The following is a 17251-nucleotide window of genomic DNA, read 5'->3' as shown; positions in this document are numbered from 1 at the left end:
AACTGGTCACGTTTGATTAGCATGAAAACATATCCCAGAGAACGGACAAACTCGGTACACATGTGTTATTAACCCCTAGGTTCATTTTGCGCCGGAATTTCCCTTTAACAGAACCTATTAGAGGACTTCAGTGGTGATCACATGATCAAGGAGTGTATTATCATTGATTAATGCTGAGTAGTTTGACTGATAGAGAACCATCAATTTTCATTAATTCATTTTATTCATTTTCAGGGTCAGTGTTTGTGGCCTTGCCCTGAGGCTTTTTAAGTTTCAGTTTTGACCCTGGTCTGGTCTCAACCCCTCATGGACAAGAAGTTATGTTCAAGCACCAGTTTTGGCCTCACAAACAAGCATACATTTGTCACTGTCTGAAGCTCAGGCAACAGATGCAGATCAAATAGAAATGGTCAGACAGTACTGACAGGACGAGCAATAGCAAAATAAACTACAAAATCACAAAGCCCAGAAGATGGTTGAGTAGAAATTAAAGTCAGAGTCCAATAGCAAAGGAAACCTCAGAGGTTGGCAAAACTACCTTTTTTTTCAAAAAAACAAAACAAAACAAAGAACGCCATACCCGATATAAAGCTGAAAATCACCACCTCAGAATGAGATAATATGGGTAAAGTATACATTTTCTTAATCCTTAGTCATGCCAGTATTGCAGTGCATTTGCATTTTGTATCTCTGATGCTCCCTGATGCCACAGGATTAAATTTAAAAAGATGATGGCAGGAAAATGTGTGTGATTAAACGTTTGAAGAGCTCCAGGGTCGGCTGTATTTGTCCAAAGTGTTCACAAAAGGACTTGAATGAAAGCGGAATGAAGCAGATTCATTTGCTCTTTGAAATGATACCAAACATAATAAAATCAAATATGCAAATATGTCTTTGACAAAGGCCAATAGGCACCTGTGTCAAAAATGTGTTTTTTTCAATGGGGGAGGGTAACTTTAACAGCTGATAACACTAATTTAGCTGTGACTCCAGAAGGGTTATCAAGCAAAAATGTTAACTACAGACATGTATCTTTTCAAAAAGTATAAGCAACCTTTGCTACCTTGAGTGGTACCGACATCTCATCTGGCCCATGGACTAATTCAATGAAACACAAACAATCATTTGGTGCTCCATTTCTGTCATAAGTTATAGGCTGTTTTTTTAATCAAATACCCAGACTTCTGTCACAACCTAAACAGACAATTGTAGGTGTTTAATCTGCTGACCTGAAATGCATCTCCCAATCTTACACCATAGCCTGTCTGGGGCACGCTGTAGCCTGTGTGGGTGGTTGTCAAGGACTGCAACAAGCTAAATCTCACTAAATCTAAGTTTCACTACATTTCATTGGTCTTTTGACACTTGCAAAATATCTGACCTACCATTTCAATTCGTAGCCTATATGCCAACAAAATACAATGTATGTGGACAATGTGTGGATGCAACAATTTAGTTATTGTTAAAATATTGCTCTCTATGCATGATTTAAAACGTTGTTTTACTATTTTCATAGGGCAGCAGCTAGGCTGCAACGGTCCTAGTCACCACCCACTTGGGTAACTGTTCCTTTGCTGTATATTCAATTGGGAGTGGCTACGCTGTCCTGAACCAGCCCACTCAAAGCAAAACAATTGCAGTGAGTAAGTTATCCGGCGTTAATTTTGTATCAATATTAATTTTACCACACCAATACAGACATTTGATAACCACTCGAAAGAAGTAACGACGGGAAATTACTGGGCAACTGTGCACAATCTCGGTACGGAATCTTCCCAGGAATCTATTCAACTATATAACTGTAAATGAACAGCTGCAAGACGCAAAGTCAACCATCCAAGACCTTTATCCACAAAGTGCCCACGTCTGTTTAAGGTACGTATCCTCACAGACAGAAACATAGTCTAATTCTTCTAAATCTTTTAGATGCTCGGTTAGTAACAGTGGTGATGCAGCTGTACTAGCTTCAAAGAAATAGGTCATTGTGTCGACACACTGCAAAAGCGTAACATTATTGCCTCTCCTGCTGTGACGCTCATGCTAACTGCTACTGTAGCATACAAGGGAAACTAGGAAAACCGCGTGCTGGTGTGGCTGTATTCATACGTGGATGGGTAAGGCTTATTATTTAAACTCTGTAGCCCACTCTAGTGTTATCCGAACACGAAGAGGCTTTGTTTTGCGTTGACTGATTTTGGGGAAAATACGCTTGTGTTAGTTGGCCATAGAGGTGGGTGCCGATCACTTTACAGGCTTTGTTTTGTGGCCACGGATCCAGTGAATCCAAGTAGGAACAGCAGCTTTCCACTTGGCTTCGCCAGCTATGTTAACACACTAGCTCGCTAAAATATGGGCGAATTCAGTAGCCTAGCTGCTACTACTGTTGGGAGATAAACATATATCGCTGACGTTGACGGTCATTCACACATTCAGTTCTGCCGAGGCTTTATTTGTGAGGGGTACCCATATGAATATCATTGAGTAGCCTCTCTTTGAAAAGTAGCCCTACAGACATCATTAACCGTAAAGGTTTGCTGTTACCTCTTTTTGCATGCATACCAGCATGACAATTTAATCCTAGGCAGTTCACCCTGAAAGATACATTTAGCAAAATACATACGAAATTGTCTGGTAGGTTGTTTGAGTTTGGCTTGAAACATGAGCTATGCAACTGCATGGTTACCATCAATTTGCAATTTGCCCTGTTAATTGTAGTTTTAGGCTTCAAAATGATTGTAGTTACTTTGGAAGAATGTCTGGAAATACATGGTGGTCCCTCTCCCTTTCCTTACTATCCGCAGGTTATAGTACCGGAAGTGATAGTTTGTTCATTCCTGACCACGTCAGAAATGGCAACCCATTCATGCAATCTATTTATTGAGTTGCACATGCTAGTGTCTCTCTTCAAAAGGCCTATTATGCGTAAGAAATCCCTTATTATAAACAAAAACATTTTGTGATGACATGACCCTGCATCAGTTGAGGATGTTGGTGCCTTGCCATGAAAATATGCATTAGGAGAGATGTTACCATGAAGTGGATAAGCTTATGTGTAATTTAGGGCAGTTTAGGGTAGAATTTGCTGTTGCTACAGTTCAGTTTGGATTAACTTTACTCTCCATGCGTCCCTTAATAGGCCTATGTCCTAAACCTTGTCCATAAAGTCCTGTTTTTGTCACTTGGTTTTATGGTGTCCGTTCCTTCGACATGCAGAGAGCATGGTGATGTGCCAGAATGACACTGGACAAAACAGGATCTAAATGCTGCGGGGTGATTTGATGCTTACGCAAGAATTTTCACCCTAAGCAGTTTATCTGGAACTATCCTCGCCTGCTTAATAAATCACTACGCTCCACATTTCAGGGTGATTGCTTCCCCCTTCTATAAGCACCAGCTAGAGATTGAGTTTGGTTGGATTCAGATCTGAGTCCATCAGTTCCTCTCTGTAGGCTGTTTCACACTGGCAAAGGCATTATTACAAACAGAGATTGGAAACAAGTGTGTAGTTGGGCAGTGTTGACTTGTTTTTTTCTATACAAATTTGGACTTTGTTTCTTTGCAGAACATGGACAAGGAAGGATACGTGTGAAGAGAAGGACAGCAGAGATTTGCTCTCATTTTCATACTGAAGGTAGGTGTGTGTGTGTGTGTGTGTGTGTGTGTGTGTGTGGACAGCACATGACTTAGCATATGACCTATCCAAGCATCCTGTAAATAGTAATGCACTTGGACTATTTATCTATAGCTCTCAGTCAGATACAGAATATTGGTGAAGAGTGAAAGTATCTCACAATGTGTGTTCAAGTCTTGTGGTTGAAAGAAGATACACAGAATATTTGGCAGAAGATAAGACAACAGAAGGTCTGGGTTTATTTCAACCTCAACACTCGGCCTGTATCCTGAAAATGTACAGATAATATATCATGGGGGATGCGTGCAGAAACAGGTAGTGTGTGGAGTCAGTCGGATACAGATATATTTTTTCTTACTCTTGCCCAGTCATAGGCATTCTATAAAATACTCAATTGTATAGGACTAAGTCTCCTATAAAAGTAGTCCTATAAAATATATATATATTAAGAATTATAAGAAATCAAAGAATATTGCTTTGAGTTTGAATTGCCAGACTTGTGAAGTTTTCCTGACTTCAAGAGTTGACATACAAGGCTAATTAACCTAATTGGGCTGTGGCTATAGCAAAATAATTCTGTATTCCAGTTCTTTGGTGATATCGTGCACTGCAGACAGACCACATAATCGATGGTCTATGCATATTGGTAGTATTAACCCATTTAAAAGTGTATTGGTAGCATTACATTTACCCTCATAAACAGTCTCCTTTAAGTTTCAGATCTTGTGACACAATGAGCACCTCCAACATGGAAGCCACAACCATGCTGCCAGTCCTGAAGAAGAAACTGGCATTTTTGTCAGGTAATAACATTGAACCTTTTTCTGTTAAGTGTTTTTGGGCTTTTCAGCCTTCATATGACCGTGAAAGATGAGAGGAAATGAGTGAGGGAGAGTGATGGGGAGTGGGTTCGGGAGATGACTCCAGAACCCAGATGACCCCAAACTTGGTTTCCTGTGAGCACTGGACCTGTTCATGGTATAGGGCGCTAAGGCTAGCCTCCTCCCTCATTTCCCTATTAAGTTAATTGGCTGATGCACACACCTGCATTACTGCAAAATAGCCGGGACCCACCAGTATATCCTGAATATGAACAGAATACTCTTTCTTCCACTGTGCTCTCAGTGCCAATTACAACTAAATCACTAGACTTGCAAACCAGCTTGACGGAGTGCATGCACCACCTATCCAAAATTATGTCTTGATTCTATATGCAACATGCTAAATATGCTTAATGTTACTCTTAATGAATGAATTACCATCATTTTCCCATTAGTGCTCAGACAGAGTTAAAGGATCTCTGGGCCTTGGGGTCTCTCAGGCACAATATAATAAATGAATACAATTAAAAACAGTGGTGGTCCTGTGACTGATATACTGCCTTCACTAGGTGTCTATCTGTCTCAAACTGCAGCACTCTGACGCACGATAGCTCTTTACTGGTGGCTGCATTTTCCTACTGAGGTTGTTATTCTGCTGTGAAGGTCATGGTGTTACATCACAGCCTTGTCTCTGGAGATGCTGAGTCTCATCATGCACTCACTCACTCTGAAGGACACTTGTCCCTGCAACCACAGAATCACAATACAAGCATGTGTATGTTGGGGAGCCAATGGCTATGGATGGGGTCTGCTCTTTTTTTTAGGTATTGTAATGGTCATCCATTTAGCTGACCTTTGTATTCAGCTGGTTTTGTTCACTGTTGCTAAATATGGTGCCTCACTTAATTAGATTGGATGTTCCACATGACAGAACTGACAGCTTGCAGTCAGCGGCGTCCCCGCCTAACATTTAAGGTTATAAAATTTTACCACTGAAAACATGCCTCATTATCCTTGAGGAATGTAGTCTGGTCATTTTAGTGACGCCGTTCTCGACATCGCAGCGACTCTACAGCCCGAGCGGCCGAGTGAGAAAGTAGGCTCACGAGTGTCTGTGGGACACGTTTTCTTTGAGCGCTTTGGCGTGGTTTTCTTGGAATGTTTGAGCACAGCTATTATGACAGGGTTTTTCCTCTCTCTCTCTCTCTCTCTCTCTCTCTCTCTCTCTCTCAGTGATCTTAGTGAGGCTCTGGCTCATGTTGCGCAATTTTTCCTGACGTGTTCTTCGGCCCTTGTTGTTTTTCCAGGAGGCAAGGACCGGCGCAGCGGGCTGATCCTCACCATACCGCTGTGCACGGAGCAGACCAGCATGGAGGAGTTGAGTGCCACGCTGGACTATCTCCTCGGCATCCCCAGGTTAGCCAGCCCAGGGATCCGTACTGTAGGCCCCCTTGCCTGCTACAGTGCTCAGTGTTATTGCCCATATTCCACAGTAAATCAGAGCCTCTATTAAATTGTATCAACTCGTAGGAAAAACACCATTTGTTTTACTTAATGTACCTCTACCACATTTATTTGCTTTTTTTGTCTTCCGTCCAATCGTATTAACAAATGGAGCAAGAGCTGCACTAATACTTTATCATGCTGACATTAAAATATGGTCATATTGATTTTCCCGTGCCTTTGAAAGACTTTTTGGCTCCACTTTGGTAGCAGGGCCTTTGATGGCACTGATAGATTGCTCTCCCAGGGACCACTATGCTCTGCTTGTATTGAACTGGTTATTGCGTGCATCGGAGGCAGCGGAATTGATGTGAGGCACCCTGGTGCCCATTGACTCAAATGGTTCTGGCTTGTTAGGCAGAAAAGGGCTGCGAGCCTCAAATATCGCTTATGACTTTGGACATTTTTGTTTTGGCTCAGTTCAGCCGTGTGTAGTTGGGAATGTTTCACTTTAATATGAACTGCTGGCCCGACGGCCTTTTGTGCGCCCACAATTCTTCTTTTTTTTCGTCGAACCAAGTGGGTCACCCTCACTGCATTTGGGCTTTCTGTAAAACCTCATACCCCCTCTTCACTCCACTGAAGAGTTGGACTAAAGGAAGTGACATTCAAATACCCCCTCAATACATACACACACACAGACATGTGCACACACACACACATACACATACACATACACGCACGCCCACATACACACACTCACACCCATCTCTCTCTTCTTAAAGCTGAAACTGATGCCCCCACTTATATTTAGCTATGTTTGGGTTGGGTTGCTTAGTCAACTGAAAATGGACATAAAATCTGTCCGGCAGTCTGCTCTCCAGGGATTACTGGTCACCTAATTCTGGAAGAGCTCTATTGTACTTGCTGACCAAACATTTGTCCCCTAATCAGCATGTGGTGACAAGCTTAAATGGCAACAGGAAAAACATATTTTCAGCAAGTGACTCCAGACTATTTCCAGACAGTGTTGTTACTCATGACATTAATTCCTGCTATTTAACAGTTGTTGATTATCTCCCTGTACTGTTCTCCCTCTGTTCCATCTTAACCAGTGAGAAGTGCAAAGCACGAGGATTCACAGTCATTGTGGACGGGAGGAAGTCACAGTGGAATGTTGTGAAAACAGTGGTACTGATGCTGCAGGTAAGATGGTCGCTCTGATGCTCTTAAGCCATAATGATGCACTCTGACAGGCTTCTACACAGCAGCCATGACAATGGTGCTGACGGAGAGAAAGTAGCTGATTCCTCCTGTAGGTTTATGGCTCCCTGGTGATCACTTCTGAATATGCTAGCAAGGCATCTGCTGCTGTTGCCATTTGACTAAGTAATTGTCCAATTAATGAATATTCACAATGGTCAGAGGGGAGGTACTTTCAGAATAATCTCATTGCCAGAACTTGGAAATAAAGAAGGGCACTATGAGAACCAAACTGCCGTGGGGTTCGGCCTTATCCGGGACAAAAACACCTCATTTTAGAATATCTCGTGTCTAGTTGTGACTTGGAGCGAAAGAAGGCAGTCCAGGGCTCTACACTAACATTTTTTCCAGGAGCACTTGTGCGCCCAAGTTAAAAAAAATTAGGAGCACAGACAAAAATGTGGGCGCAGTGAGTTCTGTACTTAACTTACACATAATCCAACATTATACTGCAGCTAACAGTTAAACATGCCAGTGCACCAATTGCGAATATTAAGAATGACTGACAACATTTAGGCTACAGGAAACAGGATTTTAAAGATCCTACTTTTCCAGTGCCTACTTTATTTTCAGTCTGTTCTATTTTCCTACATTTTGTTAATGTAAAATAATATAATACATTGCAATATTTGCATTTAGCCTGTATATCAAGTATCCTGCCAAATCTAGGCTAATTTATTTATTTGTGAATCCATCTGTAGCTAATCCAAATATGCCCATGGTGACCTGTCTGACTGCATACTGCCTAATACTACTACTAAAACAGTCCATTTTCTCTTCCACAAAACCCAACATAGGCTAATCAAGGATATATGTTTTATACTTTCAGTTTTTATTTGAAATATCTGCATTGATGGGGGCAGTAGGCAAACGTTAGGCCTACTTTCGTTTTGCACTTTCACACACTCTGTGTAAACAAACAAGCATGCGTGGAAGCCTGGAGTTGTCAGTAGCGTTCTACCTTTGAATAAAATGGAATTATTACGGGAGGCTACTTTTGTGCCGGTTCGCTACATCTATATTTTGTAAAGGTGTTTAAGTCGTGATTCACTCGGATCTTTCACCCGTGTCTTTAAATTAACCCATGAGTCGCGAGTCTCTAGTATCATTAACTCGGATCAGTTGAGTCCTACTACAATTCAATCTAAAACGATAAACAGCGCCACACACAAACCTCTTGCAACATTAGCTAGCCTCCTAGCCCTAGCCATCGTAGCTGCCAAAAATGTAACAATTTCGTAGGCAACCACAACTCCACAAATCAACTCAAGCGACTGAGTGAGCAGGCAGTCCGCGATAACTGGTTAACTTCCCGCAGAGCCGGAAACATTGCAGACTCACAGACCATGTGACTCAGATTGGAGCGGCTAGCAATCCGGGTTAGTCGGATCAGCCGGCCGGTTAGGCTACGTTAAGTACAAGTCAGTCGAATCAGCCGGCTACGTTGTCATGAGTGGATCTGCGAGAGCGAGTAGCTCCTCCTCGAGGTGAAAAGCAATTCCACAACAAAAGCCATTTTTCCACTTCTGAAATAACATTCAATGTCCTGCATGTAGCCTAGACATAATTAGATTTGGTGTATAGATGTAGCATATTAAAATGCAATTAGGTCGTGCAGACAGTCCGAACTGCACGCTCATGGAGCTGCTTGAGTATCTACCTGGGTCAGTCGAATCAGCCGGCTACGTTGTCATGAGTGGATCTTTAGAGCAGCTAGTAACTCCTCGTCAAGGTGAAAAACAAATCCACAACAAAAGCCATGCTTTCACTTCTGAAATAACATATGTTCTGCACGCATAGCCTACTTTAAAATGCAATTAGGTCGCGAAGACAGTCCGAAACATTGCAAGCTCTGTATGGAGTTGCTTGAGTAGGCTAGCCTACCTGGGTCATTTGGATCAGCCGGGCGGACCGGTTACGTTATGTTGTTATGAGTGCGAGTCAGTCGAATCAGCCGGCTACATGAGTGGATCTGTAGACGAGCGAGTAGCCTAGTTTCTACTCGTGTCAAGGTGATAATAATAATAGGCCTAATGAGAATAGTAGTAGTAGTAATAATAATAATAATAATAATAACAATAATAATTTCACTGCAGGGCATTTCTACGTTCCTGTTTCTATGTCTACATTGAAAGTCAATTGCTTAGGTTGTTAAGACAATAAATCAACAGTCTGGCTCAAACTGCTTTCTTTCCCGTGAGTGGGTGGAGGTTTTGATGCTATTATATTAGGTTATATTATATTATATGATATTATAATAGGCTACCTAACAGTAGAGCTATGATTAATAGTAATATTAGTTGCCTAGTATTAGCAGCCTATAATACTTATTAGAATAAATTCCTAGTAGCCTACTATTAGTAGTAGTGGTAATAAACATTGTAGCAGAGTAGCATTAGACCTAGGCAAACTTTTCTATTGTTAACAAAACAACAACAAATAATTAATTATTATAATATAGGCTACCCTCTCTGTCAATAAGATCAAAGTTTCTGAACATGAGCACCAAAAAGATGAACAATGTGTGGATGCACTTTGACCAGGAGAGCAAAACTGTAAAGGCTAAATGCAAGTGCTGCAAAAACCTGGTTTCAAATCATGGAGGATCCACATCCAACATGAGAAGGCACTTAATGAAATGAAGCACCCCACGGCACTGCTTGAACGTAGGACTGAATTTCTTTGCGATTTAGTAATACTGACTCAAGTGACTCAAGTGACTCGTTCAACCCGGATCAGTTTAGTGAGTGACTCAGAATAACCCGGATCCTTAAAAGGAATCGAGTTTGACAGGCCTAATATTTTGCATATTGCAGCCAATACGTCAACTGGGCTTAAAGGCATGTTCGGTTACCTTTCCTTCTCTCACTGTATTCTCAGAATCTCATCCTGTTCCTCCTATATCCAATGAATTCGGTGGATAGAAGAACTAATTTCTTCAAACTTTGCATCTTGGCTGGCTAGTCTGACTTTCCGCTTTTTCTGCGCACTCCAGAACTTGGATTTGATAGAAGCGACTACTAGCGAGTCACAACGCAAAACTGCTAACGTTGATGGGAGGTGTAGTTTTTATGCTGCATTCGCGACGTGATGCTATGGTCTCCACCAGTAATGTTTCTCAATGTTGCGGTGTATTTTGTAGACAAACATTGACATGGTTAGAAGTCATTCGCACCATTGCGCCTAAATATTTTTTTGCACTCGCACGACATCATTTTTACTCGCATGTGCGAGTGAAATGGGCGCACTGTAAAGCCCTGCAGTCTTGCCGCCTTATTTTTCCCACCATTTGTAGGAATGTGGAGTGCAGGGCAGAATAACGGCAATAAACTCCTTTGTCTTTGACCTACTTGAGTTGTTCCCCCAGCTCAGAGCCATTTTGGCACTGGTGTTTTTATATGTTCTTCATGCTGTTTAGAGGAGAAGTGTTCCACCACATGTCTCCATTTTGGTGATTACTGAGACAGGGCTAAAAACAGTTTTGGCTTTTTCACAGCCACGGAAATCGGGGAAGGCAAAGTCAAAGAAGCAATTCAAGGAAACTGATTTAATCTGGAAGGGTCCTGAATGACTCTTAATGGTGCTCGATTCTTTCCTCTGCAGATGATTTGCGGAGTTATTGTTCGTTGTGACATTTAGTGTTTCTTTCCTCTTTGAAGGGGTTCCCTCAGCGATCCTGGGGAAAGCTCTCTCTCTCCATCCCTCTTCTTCTCTCTCAGTGTTGACCCGCAGTTCAATGCACCGACCATGGTAGTCGGGATCGTGCTGGCCGTGACCTGATTTTGTCAGTGCAGATTGAGAGCGTTGTGCAAATGCGCTTGGCAGATAGCTAACTCCCTGTTTTTTCTGCCTGAGCTCTGAGTTAGGATTGAATGGTTGTGTTTAAAGAAGTGTGTGTGAGAGAAAGAGAGGCAGGGAGAGAGAGAGCACCCAAATTCTTAATCTAGCCACCCCCGGTCTGTTTGGTTTTTGAAACATGGTGTCATGACTCACAGCTGGATTCAATGGTGACAAAAAGAAAACAAACAAATCAACCACAATGACCTGCCAAAGAATTTGTTTTAGCACAATTTGGTTTCAGTATTTATACTGGCTTTACTGCTTGGCTTGTTTTATAATGCTTTAAAATATGAAAGGGTTGGTGGCGCAGTCGCCCAGTCAATAGCACATTGGGAAATTATTATACTCTTACCTGAAGTTGCTCATGAGAGTGATTGGAAATGCTGGTGTAGCAAAGAAAAAGTAAATTTTTTCCACCACATTTTTATGTCTCATCAAAAAACCCAGACAAGGATTTGAGAAGTGGAATAGGATTACAAGTGCAAGTACTTTTGAGGCAATGCCTAAAATCGTGGCTGTATTTACCGGGTCATATGGCCGTGTCTGTTTCAGAATGTCATTCCTGCTGAGGTGTCCTTGGTGTGTGTCGTGAAACCTGATGAATTCTGGGACAAGAAAGTCACCCACTTCTGTTTCTGGAAGGAGAAGGATCGTCTAGGCTTTGAGGTAAGCACTGAGAAACTCGTCCTGACCCTGTTGCTGTAGCCCTGTGGGCACTGTCCTCAGGGAATTCACGTCTGCATCCCAGGCTGCATGCAGGAGGATGTGCTGTGAAAATGCAATCATGTATTGCTTGTGATGAGCTGATATGTTTACTGATGTGTTGCATGGCGTCAAATAGATCAGGACACGGCTGCATTGTTTTGCAAATCACTGGTTCAGCTATCTCGCTCTGAATTCATTTTGCACCCATAAGTAAGGGGGAGGATGGCCACACTCTCTTCCTAGAGACTTCCTCTCTAAAGCCTTTAGAATCTTTTTAAATGTCACCTCCGGCTTTGTTCTAGTATCCACTATTGATATTTGCCTTTGTTTTCCCCACTGCAGCACAAGAGAGCGAATTGCTGCTATGTTTAAAGGCAGAAGGCACAAAGCAATGAGGCTAGTTACATCCCAGAAGTCTCTTGTATGCATGTCAGTAATTGGCTTTATAGTTTAGGATTAATGGCGCTCCTTGTAATGAAATTACGCGTCTTCATTTACGGAGGTCTGGGACCTGGTAGCGACGCTAATGCCTTTAGGTTGCGATTTCAAATTCCTTGGCAAATTGCCCCGGATAGTGGCGAGCACGACTAGCTCATCATGTCTAATGTGGAAGAAGGGGGTGGGTGGGGGTAAGGGGGTACTGGAGTTCTTCGTCTCAACTGTGCTGACGTTGGTCTTTTTGAGCCGGCGCATGGCTCTGCAGCGGTGCATGTCCAGAGCAGCATGCCCGGGGTGTATCGCCGCAGACGGATTGTGCTGTGTCGTCAGATCAGAGCCCACTGGGAAGTGTTCCGCGATCGCGGCTGCTAAACTGGGTGAAAGGGGAGAATTGATCTGGACAGGTCTGGATACAGTGGCTGAATATTTGTTTCCTGCCTGTTTCTGTTTGGCCGTATGAAGGTGGCTGTATTGCATGAGCAGAGTGTAGTCCCCTAATTAAGTTCTGACTGATGATGATGATGCACGAGAATTAAATGACCCTTTTTATATAAGTTTTGTCAGGGCATTAGAGCCAAAGTGTGTGGATTCCTGCAGAGCTGACTATGTTCATGAGCAGCTATTACATTACCAAGTATAATAAGACCACAATAAACCCACTCTTGATCTCCCTAGCTGTGTGCGATGACTAAAGATGCCATCAGCAGCAGTGGGAATGTTTCAGTTTCCTGGGATGATGCTCTCCCCTGACAGTCAGTTGTGACTCACTGTGCTAACTTTAGTGTAGAGTTAGAATAACACGCGTACCACCGCAGCCTCATCAGACTCATCACCTCTACATGGTTCGCTGTCCTTTGCCTCTTTCCTGTTATATAGCCTGACTAAGTGGAGCATCATTGGTGGTTTGGTCTATGGCTAAATGGCTCTGGAGAGGATGGTGATGTGCTCTCTGCCACCTGACGGGCTCAGGTAGTGGGGAGCTGAGGTTGGGGGTTGAGTTGCTGTTGGAAAGGGGGGGGTCCTATGCCACAGACAGTCAAGGCCAAGGTAAATGGGTGGCCGAAGAGACCAGACTCATTTGTCTAATTGTCTGCCACTCACCACGCTCTGTTTCAGCATGAACTAATAATGTCATGTTGCCTGGCAACAGTAATGTGCATCCAGACGAACAGGCGGGTGACGTGTCCATGGAAGGACAGTCACACCACTGTCTCCGGCATAGAGTCCCTAGTGTGTCTGTTTGTGTCTGTGTGTGTGTTTGTGTGTGTGTGTTCTATTTCTGTGTTTGCTCATGCTTTCTTGTTTGTTTGCTTGCACCCGTGTGTGTAAGACCGTGTTTGAATGAGACGGAGTGTGTGTGTGTGTGTGTGTGTGTGTGTGTGTGTGTGTGTGTGTGTGTGTGTGTGTGTGTGTGTGTGTGTGTGTGTCCTGACACTGATTTTATTTTTTCAGATTTGTTTGTGCTCCAACTGTTCCTCCAGTGATCTGGGCCAGCCGTCCCCTCCAGCCTTTCGCCCCCTCCTCATAACAAGCGTTCGGAAAACCAGATGGCACAGTTTTGGCAGAATAGGTCAATTTATCCCGACTTCGGGAGGATAAGGGGGGGAATGGGGTCGTGAATGGGGATACTTGTGAAAACAGCCGTTCGTTACCACACTCTTGACCTACTAAAGGACACCAAGTGATGAATGGGCATTTTCGACTGGTGTGACTGACGAGGTGTGTGAGTGGGTTTTCGGCCATTTCGAGCATGCCGAGCGGCTTGGAAGCTCTTGATCTCAAAACCCGTCACCAGAAGCCAATTTGGCAGTAATTTGTGAGCATGTGGAAATGCCAGCCCGACCTGGAAACCCCTTCGCAAGGAAATGGACTTTTCCTGTTTGCCATTTAGATCTCTGAGGACTTTCCAACTATTTTTAAGAGGGCACATATTTTCGTTAATTGAACAGCATGATTTAATTAACTTAAAAACGGCTTTTTTAGGGGATTTTTGAGTATGTTGTAGGCCCAAGCTGCAGGGCTGCTACTGCATGAAAGATTATCTTCTATGAAACTTCCTCTGTGCACTTTTGAATCCAAGCTCAATCTGAGAATGATTAAAAATGTATCAGGCCTAGGAAAAGAAGTGGGTATCAGTGTGGGTTAAATATACAGATGTCACGATCCAGCAGTAATTTGATTTAATGCTACGCTGCAAAGAAAGGGTGGTGGAGGGGGAAGGGGGTTCTGTTTTCCTTTAGGTCTTCCCCTGCTGGAGGTTTGGCGGCTTCAGTCGTGCCTGATCTTCCGTCAAAATAATGTTTTATACCTTCAAGCCACATTATTTCCTCCCCGATGAAAGCATGGATGGCCATGCGCTGCACAATCCCCACCCTCCCCCATTCCTGACCTCCTCTTCTCTTTTGAGGAAGTCTCTGTTCCGTCCACTGTGTGGACCAAAGCACGGCCATGAATATGTATATAGGCGCGAACGTGTCGTGAAACGTTAATAACCCAAATTAGCCCTTTGATTGTTTCCCGATGCAGCAGCAGCAGCAGCAGCAGCAGTGCCGCGATGGCATTGCATTGCATGCCGGCTATAGAGATGGAGCATGGCTATATATAAGTGCTGTCTGCAGAGTTAGGAGAGAATTCTGGGGCGTCCTGGTCTCGCAGCCAGTGTGAAGGTGGGAGTGCTTAGCATCCTACCGTTAACCTTGTGGATGTGTGGAACCAGGCTGGCAGCCTCCCAAGGCACTGCTTATGATGCTCGACACGGGGGGTAGTTCAGGGTCAAATGCTTGAGGAGATTCAGAAAGTTGCCGTCTTAAAAAGACCTACCTTTTTAAATAGATGCTGGAGCACTGGGTGACTTCCAGAGAAGCTGGGTTTCAGAGGAGAGAACACTATTTGTTTAGCCAAGGTCTTGTGGTTTGGGGGATTTTTTTTTTTTCTTTCTTTTCCTTTGATTCTGTTTGAAAGGAAAGTAGGGTCATAATGGTTCCTTTATGCTTTAGTTGTACAGAAAAACAAATTTCTCCATGTGAACTTTAGAAAAAAACAAAGGAAGCAGTTAGCCTTTCTCTCTCTTACGCAGACACACACGTGCGTATACCAGTTCCTGGGAGTTTTCTCAGTTCTCTTGCCATACCACTCACAACAATCACTAAGAAGTGTATCCGTATGGAAGTTTTTCCTTGGCATGGTTACTCCTCCAGAAACAGTATTTCTAGTCCTCTACATTAATCATTCAAGCAACATCTTTATTTGGTGTCAGTTATGCAGAGAGAGAGAGAGAGAGAGAGAGACACAGAGAGAGAGAGATGAGGGATGCATAGAAGAAGGCAAAAACGAAAAACGGAGTGAACACTGAGCACGGCCTATATCCCGTCCCATGTGTTCTGTAGACCGCTGCGACAAGCTTGGCCAGTGTGTGTCTGCGTTAAGTGGCTGTATTTGTGCGTTCAGAGAGGGACATGTGGGGGATGGTGGTTTGGGGTGGTGGCGGCGTCTGCTGGCCTGCGTGTTGACTCAGCTGTGATGATCCGCAGGAGAGGGTGGGGGTCAGCTGTTGACTCCCATCCTCTGGTCGCGACTCACGTCAGGGCGTTGCTGAACCTCAGCCTGGTGTCAGGAGGGAGGAAGCATGACTCAGAGACAGGAGCGTCCGACAGCTGGGGGGGGTGCAGGAGTGGGGGACACACCTCTCAGCAGGGTGGGGGGGTGCAGGAGTAGGGGGCACACCTCTCAGCAGGGTGGGGGGGTGCAGGAGTAGGGGACACACCCCTCTCTGACCCCCAGTGGGATTGCCCTCGCCATTCCTCTAGCTGTGTGACATTCTGGCCCTTTCACTCCCTGTGTGTGTCACTCATTCTCTGGCTTTGCTTTTGCCCTCCTCTTTCTCCATCATTCTCTCTCAGTCTTTCATTCTTTCTATCTGTTCACCATCTCTGCTGTCTCACTCATTCTGTCTGTCTGTCTGTCTTTGTCACACTCTCTCCTCCTTTGTGCTTTCTCTCTCTCTCTCTCTCTCTCTCTCTCTCTCTCTCTCTCTCTCTCTCTCTCTCTCTCTCTCTCTCGTATACATGGTGCACATGGGTGATCAGTGTTGGTGACATTTAGTGCTGGGCTGTAATTTCGACTGGGCGGGAAGGCCACCTCACCTGCTGAGTTTATCCCTGGCCTTGCATGACTGAAAATGGAAATATCAAATAAATTATTCATAGATGATTAACCTTGGGTGACATTTCTGTCACGGGGAGGGGTGTTGTTCCTCCTGGCCAGACAGGGAAATCGTGCATCATGGCGTGGAGAGATTTCCGCCGAATTGAACCATTAACCCACTCTTGTGGCTTTCAGGCACTCTTTTCTGTATTGAATGAGGTTTTTGTTGTTTGTTGAACCTCTTTAGACACCTGCAGGGGTGGTGGAGGTATATTTGTTTTTTTTTTCTCTCTAAATCTACGCAGCAGTCTCATCTCTGTCCACTCCTCTGCTTCAGGTCATCCTGGTGTCGGCCAACAAACTGACGCGCTACATTGAGCCGTGTCAGCTGACGGAAGAATTCGGGGGGAGTCTGTTGTACGACCACATGGACTGGGTCAACAAGAGACTGGTGAGTCACAGACAGGAAAGGAGAAGAAACCCGCGTCCTGCAACATTAAAGCGAGGACATGCTGTGCACATTAAAGCGAGGACACGCTGTGCACATTTCTGTGGAGGCTAAGCTCCCATGTGCTAGCACTTTTTCTACAACAGCTTTGCAACTTAGTAAGTGCTTAGCTTAGATATTCCTCAGCAAAACATTAATAAAGGTCTTTTAGGGACTGTAGCTACAGAATACTCCCATCACATACTGTCATTGCAACATTAACTGCAGGTAATAACTCCCTAATTGTCATGCTGTTGCTTCTTTGATGTGGATAATCATAATGAAGAATTGGTTTTGAAGTGCAACATTTGGAACCCTAATACAGGGTCTGCTCTCTCTTCAGCCTTGTCCAAAAGTGGAAAATGACAAATGGAAGGTGTGGACAAATGGTTCACACAGTGGAACAGTTTCATATGGCAGAATAGAGTCAAGGCAGTGCATTTAAAATGTTGATGGCATCATCATCAAAGAACTTCTGTT

At 43.8% G+C, this 17251-nt stretch overlaps 1 protein-coding gene across 6 annotated transcripts in view; it reads left to right on the top strand.

The window, feature by feature from the left end:
* Nucleotides 1–1609: 1609 nt before the first annotated feature.
* Nucleotides 1610–17251, top strand: part of sestd1 (SEC14 and spectrin domains 1) — a 29321-nt gene continuing 13679 nt past the window's right edge. Inside the window, exons 1-7 of one of the 6 annotated variants that reach the window (XM_042084144.1) lie at nucleotides 1610–1875; nucleotides 3563–3631; nucleotides 4352–4434; nucleotides 5760–5868; nucleotides 7011–7101; nucleotides 11551–11664; nucleotides 16622–16735. In XM_042084144.1, the coding sequence (XP_041940078.1) occupies nucleotides 4365–4434; nucleotides 5760–5868; nucleotides 7011–7101; nucleotides 11551–11664; nucleotides 16622–16735 (498 nt within the window). In that variant the 5' untranslated portion in view covers nucleotides 1610–1875; nucleotides 3563–3631; nucleotides 4352–4364. Of the gene's footprint in view, nucleotides 1876–1977; nucleotides 2115–3562; nucleotides 3632–4334; nucleotides 4435–5759; nucleotides 5869–7010; nucleotides 7102–11550; nucleotides 11665–16621; nucleotides 16736–17251 lie in introns of those variants that run through there. The other 5 variants (XM_042084141.1, XM_042084143.1, XM_042084146.1 and 2 more) reach the window with 5 other exon arrangements.

Source organism: Alosa sapidissima, chromosome 2, assembly GCF_018492685.1.
Source record: "Alosa sapidissima isolate fAloSap1 chromosome 2, fAloSap1.pri, whole genome shotgun sequence".
Taxonomy (NCBI): Eukaryota; Metazoa; Chordata; class Actinopteri; order Clupeiformes; family Clupeidae; genus Alosa; species Alosa sapidissima.
This window is presented reverse-complemented; position numbering and strand designations above follow the sequence as displayed.